Source organism: Neomonachus schauinslandi, chromosome 13, assembly GCF_002201575.2.
Source record: "Neomonachus schauinslandi chromosome 13, ASM220157v2, whole genome shotgun sequence".
NCBI classification, from domain to species: Eukaryota; Metazoa; Chordata; class Mammalia; order Carnivora; family Phocidae; genus Neomonachus; species Neomonachus schauinslandi.
In genome coordinates, this window is record NC_058415.1 from 12,280,233 (window position 1) to 12,300,200 (window position 19,968).

The 19,968-nt window shown below is 37.5% G+C and overlaps 1 protein-coding gene across 2 annotated transcripts in view; it reads right to left on the reverse strand.

Annotated features, from left to right (window-relative positions):
* Positions 1-470: 470 nt before the first annotated feature.
* PTAR1 (protein prenyltransferase alpha subunit repeat containing 1) overlaps positions 471-19,968 on the reverse strand; it is a 46,080-nt gene continuing 26,582 nt past the window's right edge. The window contains exons 2-6 of one of the 2 annotated variants that reach the window (XM_044920617.1): positions 13,070-13,174; positions 11,069-11,282; positions 2,939-3,240; positions 779-813; positions 471-694 (exon numbers count right to left, since the gene is read on the reverse strand). In XM_044920617.1, the coding sequence (XP_044776552.1) occupies positions 471-694; positions 779-813; positions 2,939-3,240; positions 11,069-11,282; positions 13,070-13,174 (880 nt within the window). Of the gene's footprint in view, positions 814-2,938; positions 3,241-11,068; positions 11,283-13,069; positions 13,175-19,968 lie in introns of both variants that reach the window. The other variant, XM_044920616.1, reaches the window with a different exon arrangement.

Genomic DNA, 19,968 nt, shown 5'->3' on the forward strand with positions numbered 1-19,968 from the left:
AAATGATTTATATTTTCACAAATCCATCTATCCGGCCATTTGATTCTCAAAACAATAATTAGATATAATTTTGAGCTTGTATTATTCTAAAGATGAACAACAACATGAATTTTTAATTAAAAAAAAAAAAAGAAACTAGCCTATGCAGCAATTGCACTGAGGTGGTAGACGTGTCTGTGAACCAGTCAGGAGAACCAAAATGAGAGGAAGCTTCACGTATAGAAATATAAAGGATGAAAAGTTTAAAAAAAAAAAAATTAAGACTGTTTAGCAGGAAGAAACTACACAGTTATCTTATCCCCAAAGGAATGCCAGTTCTTAACAAAATAAATAAACTGAAAGATTTACTATGGACTTTTAACCTAAAGATGAAGACCACATAATAGCAAACAGTTCATGCAACTATGTAAGGAAGAAAGGAAAGCAATATTGCACTGAAAGGGGAACCTTGCAGGACTAATCCACCTCTTTCATTGACTCAACGTAACCAGCCATTTCCTGTATGCATTGGCAAACCTGGCCTGCTCTACGTTCCGGCAGGTGGACAATACTTGATCGATGAACCTATGCTCCATTTCCAGGCCCCGGGAGTCTGGAGCTGGGGTCCGCTTCAGGCGTTTGGTTTCCTGGGAATAGCCTTGCTTGCTACAGTCATTCAGCCCGTCCACCTCCATGGCCTGAGACACGTGTGGGCCTGCTGGGATGAGGTGCAAGTCACTCAAAGTCCCCCCAGGGCTGTCTACAGGTGACAACTGGGTCACGCTGTGAGGAAACCTACCACTTAAGTGATGCTGAAGGTAGAAAACGTGCCGCCTGTGAAGGAGGAGGGGGGAGGAAGAGAACACGGAAAAGAAAACTCAGTATCACAACGTCAAGCTTTTCAGGGAAAAAAAACAAGAATAATAAGTTGATAATTTCAAGACATACAATACTCAGTTTGCTGTCCCCCTTGGTGACCAGAGTTACCTGGAGCGGGGGGAGGAGCAATTACGCTGAAGTCTCTGCGTATTTAGACCAGAGTCTTACAAACCCAGATTACTGGATTGTTTGTGAGAAAGAACCCTACATACGACCCCAAGGGTTTTTTAATACCACTGACTGAGATGATGACAATCACTTGGAATTGTTACTCTTTGTAACTACAATATAAAATGAGAAATAGATCTTAGCCCAATTTCTGCTATAAAAAAACAAAACAGAACCAAAAATTAACTTCACTGACATCCTAAAACAAGTGATTCAGGAATAACAGGATTAAATAGATCATCCAGAGGCTTTTAGTCCATGGCCTCTTTCTAGTATTTTCTTTAATAAGAACAGGTATTATCTAAAAACCAACTGAACTTTTCCTGAAATCCATCACTACAGTCTCATTAAGTATCTACATGCAGTAGGGATGTGCTGGGCTCTAAGCAAAGCATTTAAAAGACACAGCTCTTGTACTTCCTCTAAGGAGAGCAGTTCTCCTGCCCTTAGACTCATCTAGAGTTTTTTGTTAAAAATGAAGACCTATGTGCCTAATCTCCAAAAATTTTGACTCAGTGGGGGTGCACATCTACTGTTCACAATTGGTAAACCACATAGATTCTAGGTTGTTCTATCTCATTATTCTTATTAGCAACTCTAAGCCCTTGAGAGATAATTCTGTTCATTTTCCCAGCATATTCTGGAGTAGACAGGGAGCATATAATTTACCCATTTTATAGAGGATAAAACTTAAAGGACAGATAAGGTGCCTAAGGGCAATGACTCAATAGTAGAAAACTGGCCTGTATAATTACAGGTCATCTCAACTGTCGCTTTTCCCCATGTCTCACCCCAAACTTAATCTTTATACAAAGCTTCTGCTGTTAATCTAGCTATCTCTTAAACACAAATACAATCTTAAATTTTCTCAGCCTTGCTACTGATGTACCTAAATATAGAATAGCAACAAAATCTGTTCACACCAAAACAACATGAAGTTAAGATCTATCTTCTCTCTAGAAAATGTGGAATTAAGAGTGTCTTGTTTTTACAAGAAAAAGAAATTTTTTTATGAAGGTGCCAAAGAGGGGAGATGGTCTTCCATCTTCTAAATACATGTAGCATGGAATAGCAGCTGAACACATCTCCTCAAATAGCCTACAAGATAGACTAGACTGGCAAAAGGGGGCAAATCTCAACAACTTTAAAAATACACAAATATTTAAACTGCCTACCTCCTGCCTGGCACAAGCAAGTCCTTTGTTTACAAATAGAATCCTCTAGTCTGAAGTAGAATCCGTATTTATAGAGATGGAGATGTCTCAAAAAAAGAACCAATCAGGGGGTTCCCACACCCGGACTTCATTCCAACATGACAGTTACTATGCTGTCAAATGTACTCAGAACTCAGGTTATGAGGTTGCTAATTTCTTTCACTCCTTCCTAATAATTCTGCCCTCCTCCCAAAGCACACTTTAAAAAACAAAAAGTGTCAAGAGCTTATACTTAAGGAAACTTAATTTGCAGACCATCAATAAGCTTAACTATTCTCAAGGTCTAATCAATAGTCTAAACCCGACTCTGCATCAAATTTACCTTTTAAGTTTCTTCATTGTTTTTTAAAGACTAAATAAATGGCAGCGCTCTACCCCAGATATACTATAAATACCAGAATCTCCAGGGAGGGAGTCCAGAAACTTGTTTTCAGTTTGGAAGTAACACAGGCTATTCTGTTGGGCAGTCAAGCTTGAATACCACCATCCTAAGCATTAGGCAAAGATCTGCATGAGGAATCTCATATTGAAGATCATGAGGAAGAAGATATGGTAACATAAACGCCTCTGAATTCAGGCAAAGCTCCACGATCAATTACCATATTTACCTGAGCAGGTAGGCATAAGACTTAAGACCTTCTACAGCTCTCATAAAGCCAAGCAGTTCCATGCAGAAAATAGATTTTCCCTCCTCTTACCTGTGACACCAAAGGGTTTCATGTCCTGGGTAGGAATCAATAAGATCAGTGCTGAATTCAACTTCTTCTTCTAGAAGACGGGGAAGATTTATCCTTGCTTCCTCTGTTGAAGCTGCTGCTTCATCTTTTGGAAGAACTAGAGCTGGCTCACTTCTCAAAGGGTTTTGCTCCAATACAGAACCATCTATCACAGTTTGGCTAATCAAAGACTTTAACAGAAACTGGCGGTAGTGAAATCCACTGTGGTCTGAAACATGCATGGATGCCCAGTGTTTAGTAGAAGACAGTTCATCAAGAAGAATCTTGTAGGAAGAAAAAAGGGAAGTGAGAAGAGGAACTGCCAAAGGAATTTCTTTCTCCATTAATGTTTTGGATTTCTCTTTAATTTGTTCCTTGTATTTTTTGGTAACACTGTTTCTACCAATATTTTGTATACAATGTCCAACACAGTGGTGTCACTCAGTGGAAGCTCAGTAAAGGCTAGTTTCCCCTTTCCCTAATAAAGTAGTAAGAGGTGTGTATATATATATATATATATATATATATATATATATATATATACACACACACACACACACATACATATACACACCCTACAGAATTTAAGGACTTATTTGTCATTCTTTCTCTGGACCTTGATCAATCACATTCTGATTGGCACACACACGGAAAAGCTATTCTAAAATAATGATGAACATTAGGGTGTTTATTTACAAGAATGCTGATGTTGAAGAGAAAATATAAATTCAAAGGTTACTTTGATGAACGTTCTTTAACTTTTAATGAACATTACAATATCTAACTTACTATGTGTTGAACAATTGACTCAATGTATTATTAGTTCTTCACTATAAGTGCCATGAGGGCAGAGACTGTCAGTTTTGGGCTTAGTACAAAAAATATGATGCAAGAGCGCATGATTTTCCTATTCATCTCAAACTCAACATCAATGATAAATGATTTTTTTTAAGTAGATGAGACAAAATTCAGCAGTGAATTAAGTCTTGTATTATCAATCCTGCAAACTAAGCAACTTCAAATGGAATGATTAAAAAGAAAAGCAGCAGTTATGAAAAAATAAATTATTTGGCAGTGTCTTGGACAAGTCACAAATGCAAATGGAATTTGATCAGCAAAAGCTGTATTGAGGGCCTACCACATTCCATCAGAGGATTTTCAGACCAGCTAAGGAAAAAAGACATTTACTTGCCAGCAGTGAATAATATAGACAGCACAAAGCCCAAGGGCTCCTCCTTTAGCTGCTTTTCAAGGGTCCCAGGCAAATGCCTTCTCTTGTACCAAGATCCCCTCCATTTCTCACAGTTCCTCTCTTCCCTAGAAGAAATCTTTCCCTCTCCTGAACCTCCATGGTTCCTGTGTGTTCTACCAGACATTATAGAATTTTCCGTACATCTTTTCATCCCCACTAAATTCTACAAGTTGTTTAAGATATTTATTCATTCCTAATTAATGTTTCCATCATTCTATACCCAATGGCATCAGAGTGAACATATAAGTATTTTATGAATGAATCAATGAATGAAATGAACAATTTAATGAATTAAGTTACTAGTACATAGGGACAAGATTACTCCCAGCAAGGACAGTCGATTTCTATCAGTGAAATGCTTTAAATATCTCCTTTAAATTCTAATGAGTTTATTCAAAGCCAAATAGGTTTGTTCCAGAGCTGGTGAATCTCTGAGAAATGGAAAACAAGACTGTTCATTTGATTAAAATGGTGAGCAAAACAGCACCAGATAAACTTCTACCTTAGAAAAATATATACTAACCTTAAGGTTATTACATTTTTGAAGAATTAACCTGCGGGACATTTAGGCAATAATACATCAGCTTTTTAATTTTGGTAGGGCTTCTTAATATGGACTGGAAAGAGTACAAAACATGTTTAAAAGGAATTTACATAACAGGAAAAACCTTTAGATTATTTCTTACTGCATAGTTCTATACATAAAATTTTTATTTTAATTTTGAGACTTTTAAAAAATAGCACATATGTGAAAGATTTTCAACATGAATTTAATTCCTTTAAAAATTTTTCTCAGACTTTTTAAGAGAAAAATTCACTATATTCTTTTCCCTTGATATATTTAATAGGTATACTAAAAGAGAAAAGAAACTTTAACAGGAATTTCAGGGCATTTTTTACTAGAATCAAAAGGTACAGAGATATAAACAATTATTAAAAAAAAAAAAACAATTACTTTTAAAGTGATCTTAAAGTCACTGCATAGAGATAAGGCTTAAATGTAAGGTACTGACAGGATCAATGACCTGTCTATGACAGAACTTACATACCATTATTCTTTTTCAATACTCCATACAAAAAAATGAATGAGTGAACAAATAAGTACAAGAGAACTACAGAAGCAGGGCTATGACACAGAAGGATTAACAGGTTTAAAATCAAAGACTATTGAAAATGCTCATTCCTACCCATATATGTCTTCCTTCCTAGAAATTTTTAAAAATAACATTTGGTTATTTTCTGATTATGAAAGTGATACAAAACGATCATTCTAGAAAATTCCAGAAATACAGGGGCGCCTGGGTGGCTCAGTCGTTAAGCATCTGCCTTCGGCTCAGGTCATGATCCCAGGGTCCTGGGATCGAGCCCCGCATCGGGCTCCCTGCTCAGTGGGAAGTCTGCTTCTCCCTCTCCCTCTGCTCGTGCTCTCTCTCTCTCAAATAGATAAATCTTTAAAAAAAAAAAAAAAAAAGAAAATTCCAGAAATACAGAATACAAAAAAACAAAAAGAAATCACCCACTATCCTGTTGGCCAGAGAGAACTACTCTTAACGTTCTGGCCAATCACCAATCTTTCAGCTTTTTTCTATGCATGTGTGTGTGCAGTTTATTTGTAACACAAATTTGGGATATTCTTTTATGCTGATTTTATTCCACTTAAATCATATACATATACCCATGTCATTAAATATTACTCTGTAATTTTAAACTTTTGTATAATATTTCATCCCAAAGATTATCCTTCATCATTCATTTTGTTTCTACTCTTATATAAGTAACACTCTTATGAACACATATATATAAGGTCTATGTGCACAACTTATTTATTTAGGAGAAATTTCTAGATGTATATTTACTGAACAGTGAAAAACATTTTGTTAAGTTCTTAATATATATTGTCAAAGTGCCCTCCAGAAGGGCTGTATAATTTACATTCCTACTGGAAGAACGTGTTATATATATTTCTTAAATTCCTTACCAGTACTTTAATCTTCACTAATTTGATAAATGGCAAATCATGTCATTTTAATTTGCATTTCCTTTTGTCATTAAGGCCAAACAATTGTTCTTATTCCCTTATTTTTCCTGTTTCTTCTTATACAAATTGCCTATTTTGCCTAATTCTCTTCTTTTATAACTGCCTAATTTACTATTTGTGATAGTCATTAACTTCTCTTAAGGGTCTGCAAGAGATCTTTATAAAGATGTTAAGTCCCGGGGCGCCTGGGTGGCTCAGTCGTTAAGCGTCTGCCTTCAGCTCAGGTCATGATCCCAGGGTCCTGGGATCGAGCCCGCATCGGGCTCCCTGCTCCACGGGAAGCCTGCTTCTCCCTCTCCCACTCCCCCTGCTTGTGTTCCCTCTCTCGCTGTGTCTCTCTCTGTCAAATAAATAAATAAAATCTTTAAAAAAAAAAAAAAAAAAAAAAAAAAAGATGTTAAGTCCCTAAGTTGCAAATATTTTTCTTAATATATTACTACAATTAATTTTTTAAATTCCATTTTTTTTCTTCAGGTATGTTTTTATTCCATTTAGAGTTCATTTTGGTATAGGAGATTAAAACCTCAATTATTTTCTAAAAGGTCAATCTTATCAGCATCACAAACTGAACAAAGAACCCTTTCTCCAATTATGTGAAATGCCATACTTACCATAAATGAAATCTGTACGCATTAGATATTGGGATTTGCTTCTGGGCCTTAGATTTTTCCATTACTGTTTTTATTTTTGAGCCAGTACCACAGATGACTCTGTCTTTATAAACATTTAGATATATACTGGCATTGATACAATGTTCCTCATTTTTATTTTTTCCCAACAATTTCTTAGCTATTCTTGAAGGTTTATTCTTTCTAATATACTTTAGAACCAATTTTTGAAGTTGAAAAATAAACTGGTGATTTTCAGTATAATCACAGACTTGTGCAGCCATCACTGCTATCTAATTTCAGAACATTTTCATCACCTCCCAAACAACCCCTATTCCTATAAGGAGTCCCCTAAATCTCCATTCGCTCCAGCCTCTGGCACCCACTAATGTGCTCTGCCTACTGTGAATGTCATATAAATGGAATTCTAGAATATGTGGCATTCTGAATCTGGCTTCTTTCCATCAGCATGTTTTCAGGGTTCATCCATGTATCAGGACTTCGTTTCTTTATGGCTGAATCACATCCCATTGTATGGATATACCACATTGCATTTATCTACTCCTCAGATATTGGACGTTTGAGTTGTTACTTTTTGGGGGGGGCTATTATGAATTACACTGTTACAAACATTTCTGTAACAAGTTTTCAATTCTGTGGGGTATATACCTAAAAGTAGAGCTGCAGGGTCATATGTGGTAATTCCAGGTTTAATTTTTTGAGGAAATGCCAAATCGTTTTCCACAGTGGCTGCATCATTTCACATTCCTACCAGCAATGTATAAGGGTTCCAGTTTCTCCGCATCCTTGTCAGCACTTTTGTTTTTTCATTTCAGCCATCCTACTTGGTATGAAATGATATCTCACTGCGGTTTTGATTTGCATTTCCCTGATGGCTAATGATGTTGAACATCTTTTCATGTCTTTATTGGCCATCTGTATGTCTTTTTTTGCAGAAATGGCCCTGTGTGCTTTCTCAGGTGACATACCATTATCAACTTTTAATTGGCTAGTAGTAATAAATTCTATTCAAATGTGAGTCTTTCCTCTCACCCTACCCTCACAAATGAGACTGTTTTAAAATTTACTTAAATAAATGTCTACCTAAAACATACAATCACCATAGAAAACAAAACAGAAAATGAAAATGTCGTAATTCCATCCTCTAGCACTGTTCATAATTCTTTCTTTTTTTTTTTTTGACTAGAAAATGAATATGTGTTTATTATGGAAAACACAAGCCAATAGATCTGTAATAGCACTGTATGTGTGTGTATATATATATATATATATATATGTTAAGCAGTTACAATATGCCAAGCACTGTTCCAAACACTTTAAAATCTCATCCAAAGCTAATAATATATTAAAAAATTATATTAGGACCATCTCATATTTAGTTTTAAAGATCCTTATCCTATAGTGAACTTTTTCTTTAAATAATCTTCTAAAATATAATTTTTAGTAGCAACAAAATATTCCAATTTGTGATGAACTGCAATGTAACTAATCTGTTATTATTGGAGGGTTAGAGTGGTTCTATTATAAAGAGCATTTTCATATATCAAATTTTCATATTTAATATAATAGCCCGTGTTTATTGAACACTTAGTACAAGCACTTCTGACGGCCACTTTACGTGGATTTTCCCATTTAATTCACATCACTCAATGAGAAAAGAGAGTACAGTCAGGATTCAAATTAGGTTTGTCTGACCACTGAGTGGAACCTTTAATTACTACACCACCATACTATATCTCCCAGTATTTCTTTAGGATGAATTCCTACAGGCAGAACTACTAGATTAGAAAGAACACACTTTTTTGGTAAAGTCTGATAAATGCTGCCATGTTGTCCTTCAGTAAGATTACAACAATTTCTACAATGCTTGTTTTCATAGCCTTATCAATGCTGGATACGAGTACTTAAAAAAAAAATATTTTCGGGGTGCCTGGGTGGCTCAGTTAAGCATCTGCCTTTGGCTCGGTCATGATCTTGGGGTCCTGGGATCGAGCCCCGCATCAGGCTCCCTGCTCAGTGGGGAGTCTCCTTCTCCCCCTCCCCCCAGCTTGTGCTGTCTCTTTCTCAAATAAATAAAATCTTAAAAAAAAAATCATTTTCAATTTCCTAAGTAAAAAGATGCCAGCTCATTTTATATGTATTTTTAAGCTGCTTTAGACCAGTGGTACTTCTGTGATTACTTCCTCTAATAGACAAAGCATAGTAGGGCATGATCTCCTAGCTGGGCCCACTGGCTTCTAAGAACAGAAAGGGGATTTTGCAAATTCATCACTCTCACTGAGAGAGCTGCAGTGGCAGAGGGGAAAGGAAGGGCATGGAGTTCAACCAAGGGCAGGGCATAGCTGGTGGACAACACGTGAGCCTAGGAGCAGGCCCAGGCAGCTGAGTCAACACGCCACTAATGAGCTGTCATCTTCAACATCGGATAGTCTCAAGAAACCAAGAATTTCACCTTGGCCCTGTGTTCCTGATTTTATGGGAATGCCACTTTAAAAGGTCCACATCAAGGCAGGCAAGTCTCCAAAGACTGCTCAGCTCACCTGGACTCTGCCTTTCTCTTTATCCTTCATGCTCCTCATGCCCCTCCCACCCCCTCCCCACTATCAAGTTGTGGAGCTGAGATGACCAGACTCCCTAAAGACTCCCTATCTCCCACATCCCACCAGATGACTTGGACTCCTGACAACGAGGCAGCCTTCCTTCTGGCAGCTGCTCCCAGTGACCCCGGCCGGGATGAGAAGCCATTTCTGTGCTCCCACTGTCCCCTGGGCTTCCTTCAGCGCCTGCAAGTGTCAGACTGCTTTGTGACTGTTCGTATCTGTTCCCTCAACTAGATTCTCAATTTGCTGAGAGCAATCTCTTGGTTATTATGCCACACCCAGCATACAGGGCAGTGTCTGGGAATGAAAGAGTTTCAGTACTTTTTCATGGATAAATTATAATGAGTTGATCGAGCAAACTGGGAGTCAGTTTTACCTAAACTTTCTATCTGTGAGGAACAGAGAAAGGAACTAAAATTTAGTGAGCCTGTTAGGTGCCCAGTACTTTACACACATTAACTCAAATAATCTTCACAATAATCCACTGAGGCAGACAGTGGAGCTGGTATTTCACAGATAAAACATGAAAGCTTTCCACACATAGCTAGTGAGGCCAAAATCTGAAGCCAGGTCAGGAGGATTCTGTCTTTGCTCTTTCCACTCCATCACGGGGACTCCCGTCCAGAAACACAAAGCCAATATAAACTGGAGGGGAAGCGCTACTCTTTCAGAACTGTTGGCTTAAAAGTCCCCAGAAATGAAAACTCTTAATTTACCCTGGAGGAATCTCTGGCTAGGACACAGAGAGGGGAGAGGGAACCTGGGAAGGGAGATGGAGGAAGGGGCTGGTGAGCAAAATGAGAGCGTGCTTCCGAATTAATCTGAAAATACCACTTAAGGTATTTTGACCCCTTTAAGTTGTCTTAAGCCTGAGATGCTTTCAGAGCAGTACCCTACATTCTTACGGCACTTAAACGTAAGAAGTGAAGAAAAATATAGAGAAGCTATAGTACGAAGAAGGAACCAAAGGATACCTGGTTCTCATCCTGATGAACAGTAAGTGAAGGCACCCCATTCCTTCCAACCCAGCTCTGCCTCCAGATAACCCCCTGAGAGCCCTGTGAAAAGTGTTTTTCTTAAATCCAACCCTTTCCCCAATTTAGTAGGCCTGGGGTGGGACTCCGAAATCTGAAGGTCCTTTATAGACAAAGACAAGTTTGGGAATATCAGGTGAGATCTTCTCTTCCCTCTCCAGGAGAGGGGACGGTGAGAAGGCAGCCAGCTGATTGAGCACATTAAGTCACATAACCAGAGCCCACCAAGAAAGAACAACTCCAATGCTATAAGGCCTAATAATCCCTTCCTATTCCGGGGCAAAATGAATTATGCTCCATCTTCTTACTGCTTAAACTTGCCTTCATTCTACAATGTACTAACCTGAAGAGTGCCAGAAACCGCGCTGGTGAGGAGTGCAACCTTTTTTTTAAATTGCCAGGGTTTCCTTGGAGGTATCAGCTGCTAGATCCTCCCCAGGCCGCTGGGCCATTAGCTCCTCTACTTTCCTCCTTCAAAACTCCTCTGAGGAGGAGCTGCTATCAGAAGACTTCAAGGGCAGACAGGGACTGTGCCTCGGGAGACGAAGCGCGGCCTTACCCTGACGTCCAGCTTCGCCACGTGCTGGAGAACCCAGATGCGATGGGACCAGGCGTTGTAGTTGCTCGGGTATCTCCCCGCCGCTTCACCACAGACCTCCATCTCTTCTCGGATCAGTCTCTGTGTCCTCTCCGCAGGAAGTGCTGCTGGGTTTCCTTTCGTCACAAAGGCAGGCAAGGAGGTTTCCTGAATTAGCTGTTGTAGCACCCATCGCCTGTGAAGGTACACATGGGAATGAGAAAGAGGAAAGAACATAAACCAGAGAGGAAAACAACCAGTTTTCTTTGTTCTCAATCTCCACCCATACAATGCAAACTAATCCCTGTCTATGAGCCCAATTTGGGGGGAGGGGGATTATTCTGTTGTTTTTGTTGTTAAAGATGTCATTAAACTTCAGCACCACTGACGGGGAGGAGGGTGAAGAAAGGACAAACAGGAAAGAGAAACCTTTCTAAAACATTAAAATTTGTCAGAAAGAGAATGCTTCAGTTCCAATATGACAGCTCCAAAACTCCATTTGGCCAGAAAATGCAAAGACAGGGTGTGTACATGGAGGGGGGATTGCGGTGGTTGTGGTGGAGGGGATATTAATTAATGGCTGGTAAATACCAGAAGAGGAGTCATGATTCACATCTTTAATTACATGTGCATGCCTCACCCTATGTGTATTTGCTTGCAAACAAGAAGCTGCATTATGACTGCTTACATTAAGCAGAATTTCTATGTTATAGCACAGAATCTGGAAGGACACAACCATCAGGAGGTTTTAAATGTCTTTATCCACAAATTTTTCCCTTGTCTTTTTAAGATTTTCATTAGCATACTTATTTAAATGAAAGGCACTAAAAAAACATCTCTAACCACTTAATGTGGTTAAGTTTTTTACAAATATTTTCTCATAAGAAGCACTCTTTTAGACTAAAAATGTCCAACCCAAAGGTTACTAGAAATTGAGTAAGAAAGCTCATTTTTTCCTTTTCAAATAGAATTTTACCTAACTTATAAAACAAAAGCTTGCTTTATATAAAATATTAGATAAGCCTATAAATTGGTGAATGCATATTCAATACTGCCCTCCCCTGCCCCCAGTCCTTTCCAAACCTCCACACGCACAACCACAGGCCTCTCTGAAGTGCTATCTCAATTCCTACTAAGAAAAAACATCCAGCATGGAAGTAGCTGATTTGCAATGCTAGCCAAAGCCAAGATTACAGTGAAAATACCCTGAACTAACTAAGATCCTAAAAATGCTCAGGATTTAAGAAAAGTTGTAAGTGGCTTAGTAAACTGAAAACAGACTTCTTAAAGAATTTCTCCACCGACCCCAAGAAGCCACCCCAGCCCACACTATCTCATTTTAGTTAAAACTGGGTAGTTCCATGGAGTCCACGAGGAATACGCTCCAGAGAGCCAGGATGGTGAGGAGAGTTTTCACGTGCATTTTGGCTGACTCAGGCCTTTAACCTAAAAATACTCTCTGCATTTACAGTCTTAGGAACTTCAGCACAGCCTACACACCACTCACCTCAGCTACCTTTATCGTCGTTATTTTGTTAATTTTAATAACTACAACCATCTATACCAGAAACACCTGAATTAATTATAAAACCCAAGTTGCTCATTATAGTTGACTATCTAAATGCCATTTCTATGACTGCTCAGATAGTTCATAATGAACAATAACAGCTAAAATTTACTGAGTATTTAATGTGTGCCAGGCACCGTGGTGGTGCTAATATACATTATTTCATGTAAAGCCAACCATTAACTCTGAAATAGGTGTGATTGTTATTCCCATTTTACGAATGAGAAAACTGAGGCTTGAAGAGCTTAAATCATTTCTGAAGGTCACACAGGGAACAAGTGATGGCATCTGGAGTTAAAAAGTAGGTAACTTGACTTTAGAATTCATACTCTGAACCCGTATGTGACCCTGCTGGACACTGTTGTTTCTCCAGCCATTCTGAATCCTAAGAATCCTATAGTGTAAATTAACCACACCTGTGAATCCATGTTTCTGGACTCTTTGGAAATTTAGTTAAGGCCAGTTTTCCCAGATGTAAGTCCTTAACTGGATGTAAAGTGCCAGAGAGGATGAGCTCTTTTCTGTAAAAGAAAAATGAAAAGAACCATTATTCTACCTTTCCATTCAAACATACTGCATGGCTATTAACATAATCTCACTGGGAAGAAAAAAAATAAGAAAACATGAAACTCTCATAAGTATCACACACGGTAATCAAGAATGTATTCTTGTAATCTCTAAGTAACAGGATTAATAAGCAGAAATAGAAGCTCTTAAATCAATAGTGGAACTTTAGTTACCTATTTGGGAAAGGGCAAAGAGGTTTTCTGGCTTGTCTCATTTCCAAAACTTAGAAGGCCTGACATCAGTATCTGTAGGGCAGATCCAGTACTAGTCAAGAATTGTTCTAACTTCCCAAGTTGGACATGATATGATTCATTACCAAAAAATACATAAAGAGCAACACACACAGCATGATTAAGATGGAAAGAATCATTCACTACCCTAACAAAATTACTATTTTTATTTTTCAATTTTCCCTTCTGTCTTTCCTCATATGCATATACATTTTAACATATAATTTTATATTCTGCTTTATACCTTAAGAATTATTCCATGCTGCTACATAATCTTTAAAGCGAACATTTAAATCGGTCAGGTAGTTTTCACTGAGTACTCTGTAATTTCATGACCTTTTCCTCTTTGGTTAGACATTTAGGTTGCTTCCAAGTTTTTGCTTTTCTGAAACAGAGCTTTGTGCTTAAGATGTCTTTCATTTCTGCTACTTAGGAAAGTTCCCAAAAGATATTATTACCAGGTGAACTACCCTGCATGGCCCTTGAGACACTAGACCATTTCTTTTTGAAATACAAATAGAAGTAAGAGCAACGTCAGGTTTTTGTTGCTGTTTTCAAAGTGTTCAAAGCTGCCATGTAATTATAAACAACGTCATGAAAGAGCTCTCCACCTATTATTTCCCAAGTATATACGATTTAGGTTTTGATTTAATTTCTCAGGTATGCTTTTGATAATAAGCTCTGCTCTTACTGATTATACTCCCAATTAACTTTCAATGTATCTATTATAATAAAATTAGGTCATTTACTAGACTTTATTAATCTTAAAAAGTCCTTCCTGTGGTAGGGTTGATAATTCATTTATTTTAGAGAACTTTAGTTCCAAGAAGACCAGAGCCCAGATCCTATACCTCACCTACTTAGATGAATTTAGTTCCTAATTACCACCATGCATTTTCTTTCCAACAGCAATGTGCCATTTCTAGATTTTTATTTGATAAGGAAAATAACTTTCTTTTTAGTGAAAATACTGAACAGTGATGACAAATATTTGTATTTTACAATCATTTTAGGTCAGGCACTTCATTCCAGGATATAATTTCAAGTGATACTGAGAAGGTTTATGGGTACTTTAACAAATGGGTTTATTGGCTGTTTTTCTTTCAATGCACAGGAAGCCTATGTGTCACTGAAAGAGGATTTAATGCAACAGCCAATTACTTTTGCAGTCCTGCATCATTCTTCTTCTGAAATCAGTAATGTTTCATTATACAGTAAGTCAGGATACCTATAGTGTTCAAAGGAGGCAAAATAATATTCTGTATAATTTTAACTTCTTTGTAATGCAGTGTTTCTCAAAGTAAGGTCCTTAACTGCAACATTACCATCATCTGGAACTTGTAAGAAATACAGATTCTCAAGCCTCATCCCAGACCCGCTGAATCAAAAACTAGTGACAAAGCAATGTGTTTGAACAAGTGCTCCAGCTGATGCACACCAAAGTTTAAAAACCTCTATGGTACAGAATTTACTATATTAAGCCTAATTTCCATTTACTAAATTTAAAACCTCTCCTTATTACAACTGCCTACCTATACTCCCATATATATCTATGGGGAAATAGTCAAAATTTTCTTCAGAAAAGAGGAATCACTTTATACCTGAATCTTTAAAAAGTTTCTTCAATTAGGGCTCCTTTAAAAAAAAAAAGAAAGATTTTATTCATCTTGAGAGAGAGAAAAAGAAAGAGAGAAAGCAGGGGGAAGGGCAGAGGTAGAGGGAGAGAGAGAATCTCAACCAGACTCCACGCTGCGCGTGGAGCCGGACGCAGGGCTCTATCTTACAACCTGAGATCATGACCTGAGCCGAAATCAAGAGTCAGACACTCAACCCACTGAGCCACCCACATGCCCCTAGGGGTGCTCTCTTAATTTATTTTGCACAACATATTTGGGAAGAGATCTTAGCCTGAAACAACCCCAATCAAAGGTATACATGGATGCTTAAAAAGATCACCTGACAGAATCATAAAAAAGGAAGCAAAATTTAAATATCAATTTAATAAACATTCTTGGGGACAGGACTGAACACTGTAGATGTTGAATATTACCATAAACAAATTTTTTTTAAAATAATCTTTTTTTTTCCTAAAGATTTTATCTATTTATTTGAGAGAGAGCACGAGTGGGATGAGGGTGCAGAGGGAGAAGCAGGCTTCCCGCTGAGCAGGGAGACAGCCAGATGAGGGGCTTGATCCCAGGATCCTGGAATCATGATCTGAGTCAAAGGCAGACATTTAACCAACTGAGCCAGCCAGGAGCCCCATAAACAAAATTTTTAAAAATCACTTGAAAAAGGAATATAGTAAATGATTACATTATAGCTATCACTTAAACAAGAGATATAATAAAAGAAAATCAACTACTGGAATGCATTCAAGTAGGGATCTGTCTTGAGAAAAATTTCAGTCACACATGGATTCAAAAAGTGCTATATGTATCTCAAACAAGCTAGATATATGCACACATAATGTGCTCTGGAAAAAGGCTGGATAAGTTGAAAAAAATAACTCTTGTGATGACAAAGTCACTGATGTCAATCAGCCACGTGAGACATTTGAATTAAATTGTTTAATGAAATGTAAGAAAATGATGAATAATTAAAATACTTCACGTTATTTTAAAGGTATGTAACTAAATTTTAAAAGTAAGTATCATATTAAGACATTTGCTTATTTCATGCACATACCTTTAAGTTTACATATTATTATTAGCCTAAAATTTTTTTCTTGGACTTTTCTTATTGAGGAAGTGGAGTACTGCCTTAAATTTGAGGTAGCTTTATTTTCAGGCACATTGACTAAGCTGGGCTTTGAGATTCATCCTGAAAGCCTTAGGTGATACACTGCAAACAGAGAACGAAGGAATAAAACAAAGGTCAAATAAATGTGGGGGAGAAGTACGTAGGAAAGGAAAAGGCCACATGTGTTGTGTTGTAAAGAGGAGGGGGTGGTAGGGAACAGGGCCATGCTATATGTGCAACCTTGTTGTGGCATATTACATGAAGGCTTTTCTAGTTCTACAAAGTTTACTTATTTATTTGTCAAAGAGAGAGAGAACACAAGTAGGGGGAGTGGCAGGCAGGGGGAGAAGCAGGCTCCCTGCTGAGCAAGGAGCCCGATGCGGGGCTCATGGGATCAGGACCTGAGCCGAAGGCAGACGCTTAACTGACTGAGCCACCCAGGCGTCCCTGGTTTATCTTATCTTTTTAAGTTTTTTCTGTCTTCTATCTCAGGCTATTAATTATGGTTTCTTTCTGCTGTCACTTGATTTAAAATTTGTAGGAAACCAGGGGCTATGTGTATCTTGTCCATGGTTAAATCTCCACTGGCTAGCTCAGTACTTGGAACACAGTATGACTGAATAAACAAATGCCATCTTTTTTACCCCCCGAATCTTTATTCTGTCTGAAATAATGATAATAATAAGAGTCATCTTCATAAAAATTACCATTTACTGAAAACTTCTCCTGAATCAGCCACTGTGTTAAGTGATTTGCATATATTATCTAATCTAATCCTCAAAACAATCCTGTATTATGTTGATATATATGAAATTGCTGATACTCAATTGTTGTTTTTGTTTTTTGTTTCTTTAAATAAACTTTTGGGGCACCTGGCTGGCTCGGTTGGTAGAGCATGAGACTCTTGATCTCATGTTGTAAGTTCGAGCCCCACACTGGATATAGAGATGACTTGAAAAATAAATAAAAATCTTAAAGTTTTAATCTGGGAATTGTTTTAAATTTACACTAAGGTTGTTAAGGACAGTATAGAGAACTCTCATATACCCTGTACCAGCTTCCCTTATTTATAATATATTATTATGGTACTTTGGTCGCAATTGATGAATCATTACCAGTAAATTACTACTGAAAGTCCATACTTTATTCAGAATTCCTTAGTTTTTACCACATGTCCTTTTTCTAGTCCAGCATCCTATCTAGAATATCACATTATATTTGGTTATGTCTCTACAGGCTCCTCCGATTATACCTTGCCATTTTATGAGTACTAATCAGGTATTTTGTATGATGTTTTTCTTACAGTTAGACTAGGGTTTTGAGGAGGAAGAGATCACAAAAGTGCCATCTTTATCACATCATATCAGGGGCACAAAATACCAGCGTGACTTGTCACTGCTGATGCTGACCTTGATTACCTGACTAAGATGGTCTGTGTCCAGTTCCTCCACTGTACTTTTTGGAAGGAAGTTACACTTAAGGAGCAAGGGAGCTGGACTCCAACTCCTTGAAGGGGGTTGCCTAGATAAATTATTTAGAATCCTTCTATATGAGAGATTTGTCTGTTGTCTACTATTTGTTTGTTGCTTCTTCAATTATTTATGTCAGTATGAACATCCATTTTACACTTTAGGGTATAACCCAATATTATGTTATTTTACTGTTCAAATTGTTCCAGCTTTGGCCACTAGAAGCCCTTTGACATAGTTCCATCATTTTGTTTTTTGAGCACTTCCTTACTTTTTGGCTCTTTGAGATGTTCTAGATGAATCTTATAGATTTCCTGCCCTGGTCCTAGAATCAGACATTTCCTCAAGAAGCCTATTTCCATTTATTAAAGAATGGTGTAAGACACCAGGATCTGGATGCTTAGGTTGAACTATTTTTGTTTTATAAAAACAACAATTTCATATGGCACAACCTAGTATTATCTCAGTTTTACTGATGAGAAAACTGAAGCTGGGGGAGAATTAGTAACTTATACTCAAGGTCTGTGAACTCAAAGTGCCAGAACCAAACATCAAATCTGCATAAAATAAAGTCACCAATTGTAATAGGCTATGAGTAAAGGACATGATCACTGAAGCCTGGTGTTAGCTATTTTAGTTACTCAAAGAGGTTTTGCTTACTCTGTGTTCACAGACTGACGGAAAAAATAGGACACTGTTATGAAGTCAAGCTCTTTCACAAAATAATACACTGAATTTCAAAGCAAAAAAAGTACCAAATTTTTCTATAACAGGTAGATTTTAAAAGTATATCCATCACTCACTGTAATTACAGGCAATCAACTCAAAAACCTATACTTGCATCTATTTTTTCCCTAAGACCACAACACCTATAAAATGAATGACTGATGTATTAATACTATCTTTTAGCAGTTTATAAAATACAGTTAAAAATCACTCAATGCTTCCCAGTTACTGCAGAAGAAACACACCAACAATTAAACATGAAGTGTTAAGTATTTGATTTGCGAGTGATCTTATAAGGTTAGACCAATTTACTTCCAAAGCTGGTGGTTTTTGCATAAAATGTACTACTGATTCTATGTCTTCATGTTAATTAATTTTACTAATACAAATTAAAACTTACTAGGATACATATCCACAATGCATCTTTTTAAAAATCAAGGTTTCCTTTTTATTCATCTAGCACAAAACTGTATTTCTTTATTTTAAAGATTTTATTTATTTGACAGAGAGAGACACAGTGAGAGAGGGATCACAAGCAGGGGGAGTGGGAGAGGGAGAAGCAGGCTTCCCGTGGAGCAGGGAGCCTGATGCGGGGCTCGATCCCAGGACCCTGGGATCATGACCTGAGCCGAAGGCAGATGCTTAATGACTGAGCCACACAGGCGCCCCTAGCACAAAACTTTATTAATCTTACTAGAATACTTTTCAAAATCAACTGCTGTGAATATCACTGAAGTCAGATTACGCAGCCATTTTCCCTTTACACAACCAAACCACAGAAAATCACAAAACAGTTTGAAAGGAATCATAAAAAAATTACCTAGTTCAAACCTTTTATTTCACAGATATAGAAACTAAAGCTGCTCTGAAATTAAATCTTTTGCCTCAAGTCAACTGCTAGTTAATTAATGAAAAAGGACTAAGAGCCACATATCTGAAGACTAGGTTCTTTCTCCTACATTGAGCTGCCCTATAAAATATACAATAAATTACATATATATGTGTGTGTGTGTATATGTATGTATATATGATTATATATGCATGTATTAGACTAGTAAGAATCGTTTCTTGTTGAAGGATTTTTCAAGTCCTCTATAATAATGAGGAATTGGAGAACATGAATAAAAATGGTACTCCTACTTCTCTATTACCCTCTTTTCATTTTCACTGAACTTAATTATTTTCAGTGCCCAGTCTGCAAACTGAATTATGTGCCAGGCACTAGAGGGCTGGATGCTAGGAAAACAAAGGAAAACAAAAAGACATGATCCCTACCCTTAAGAAAGCTCTCAGTTATAAGTTCATAGCACCCTCCTAAAAGTCTCCCTTGCTGATTCTTCCTCGTCGCACAAACTCTAGAACAGTGCTGTCCAACAGAAATATGTGAATCACCAATGTGAGCCATGTATGTAATTTCCAATTTCCCAACAGCTACATAGGTACCTCAAACAATCTCATGTCCTTAAATACCACCCATTTTCTAGTGACTCCCAAATTTCTATCAGGCTTAGAACTTCTGCCTCAACTTTAGATTCCTGCACACAAACCTAACCTGTCCCAAACTGAGCACCTGACTTCCAC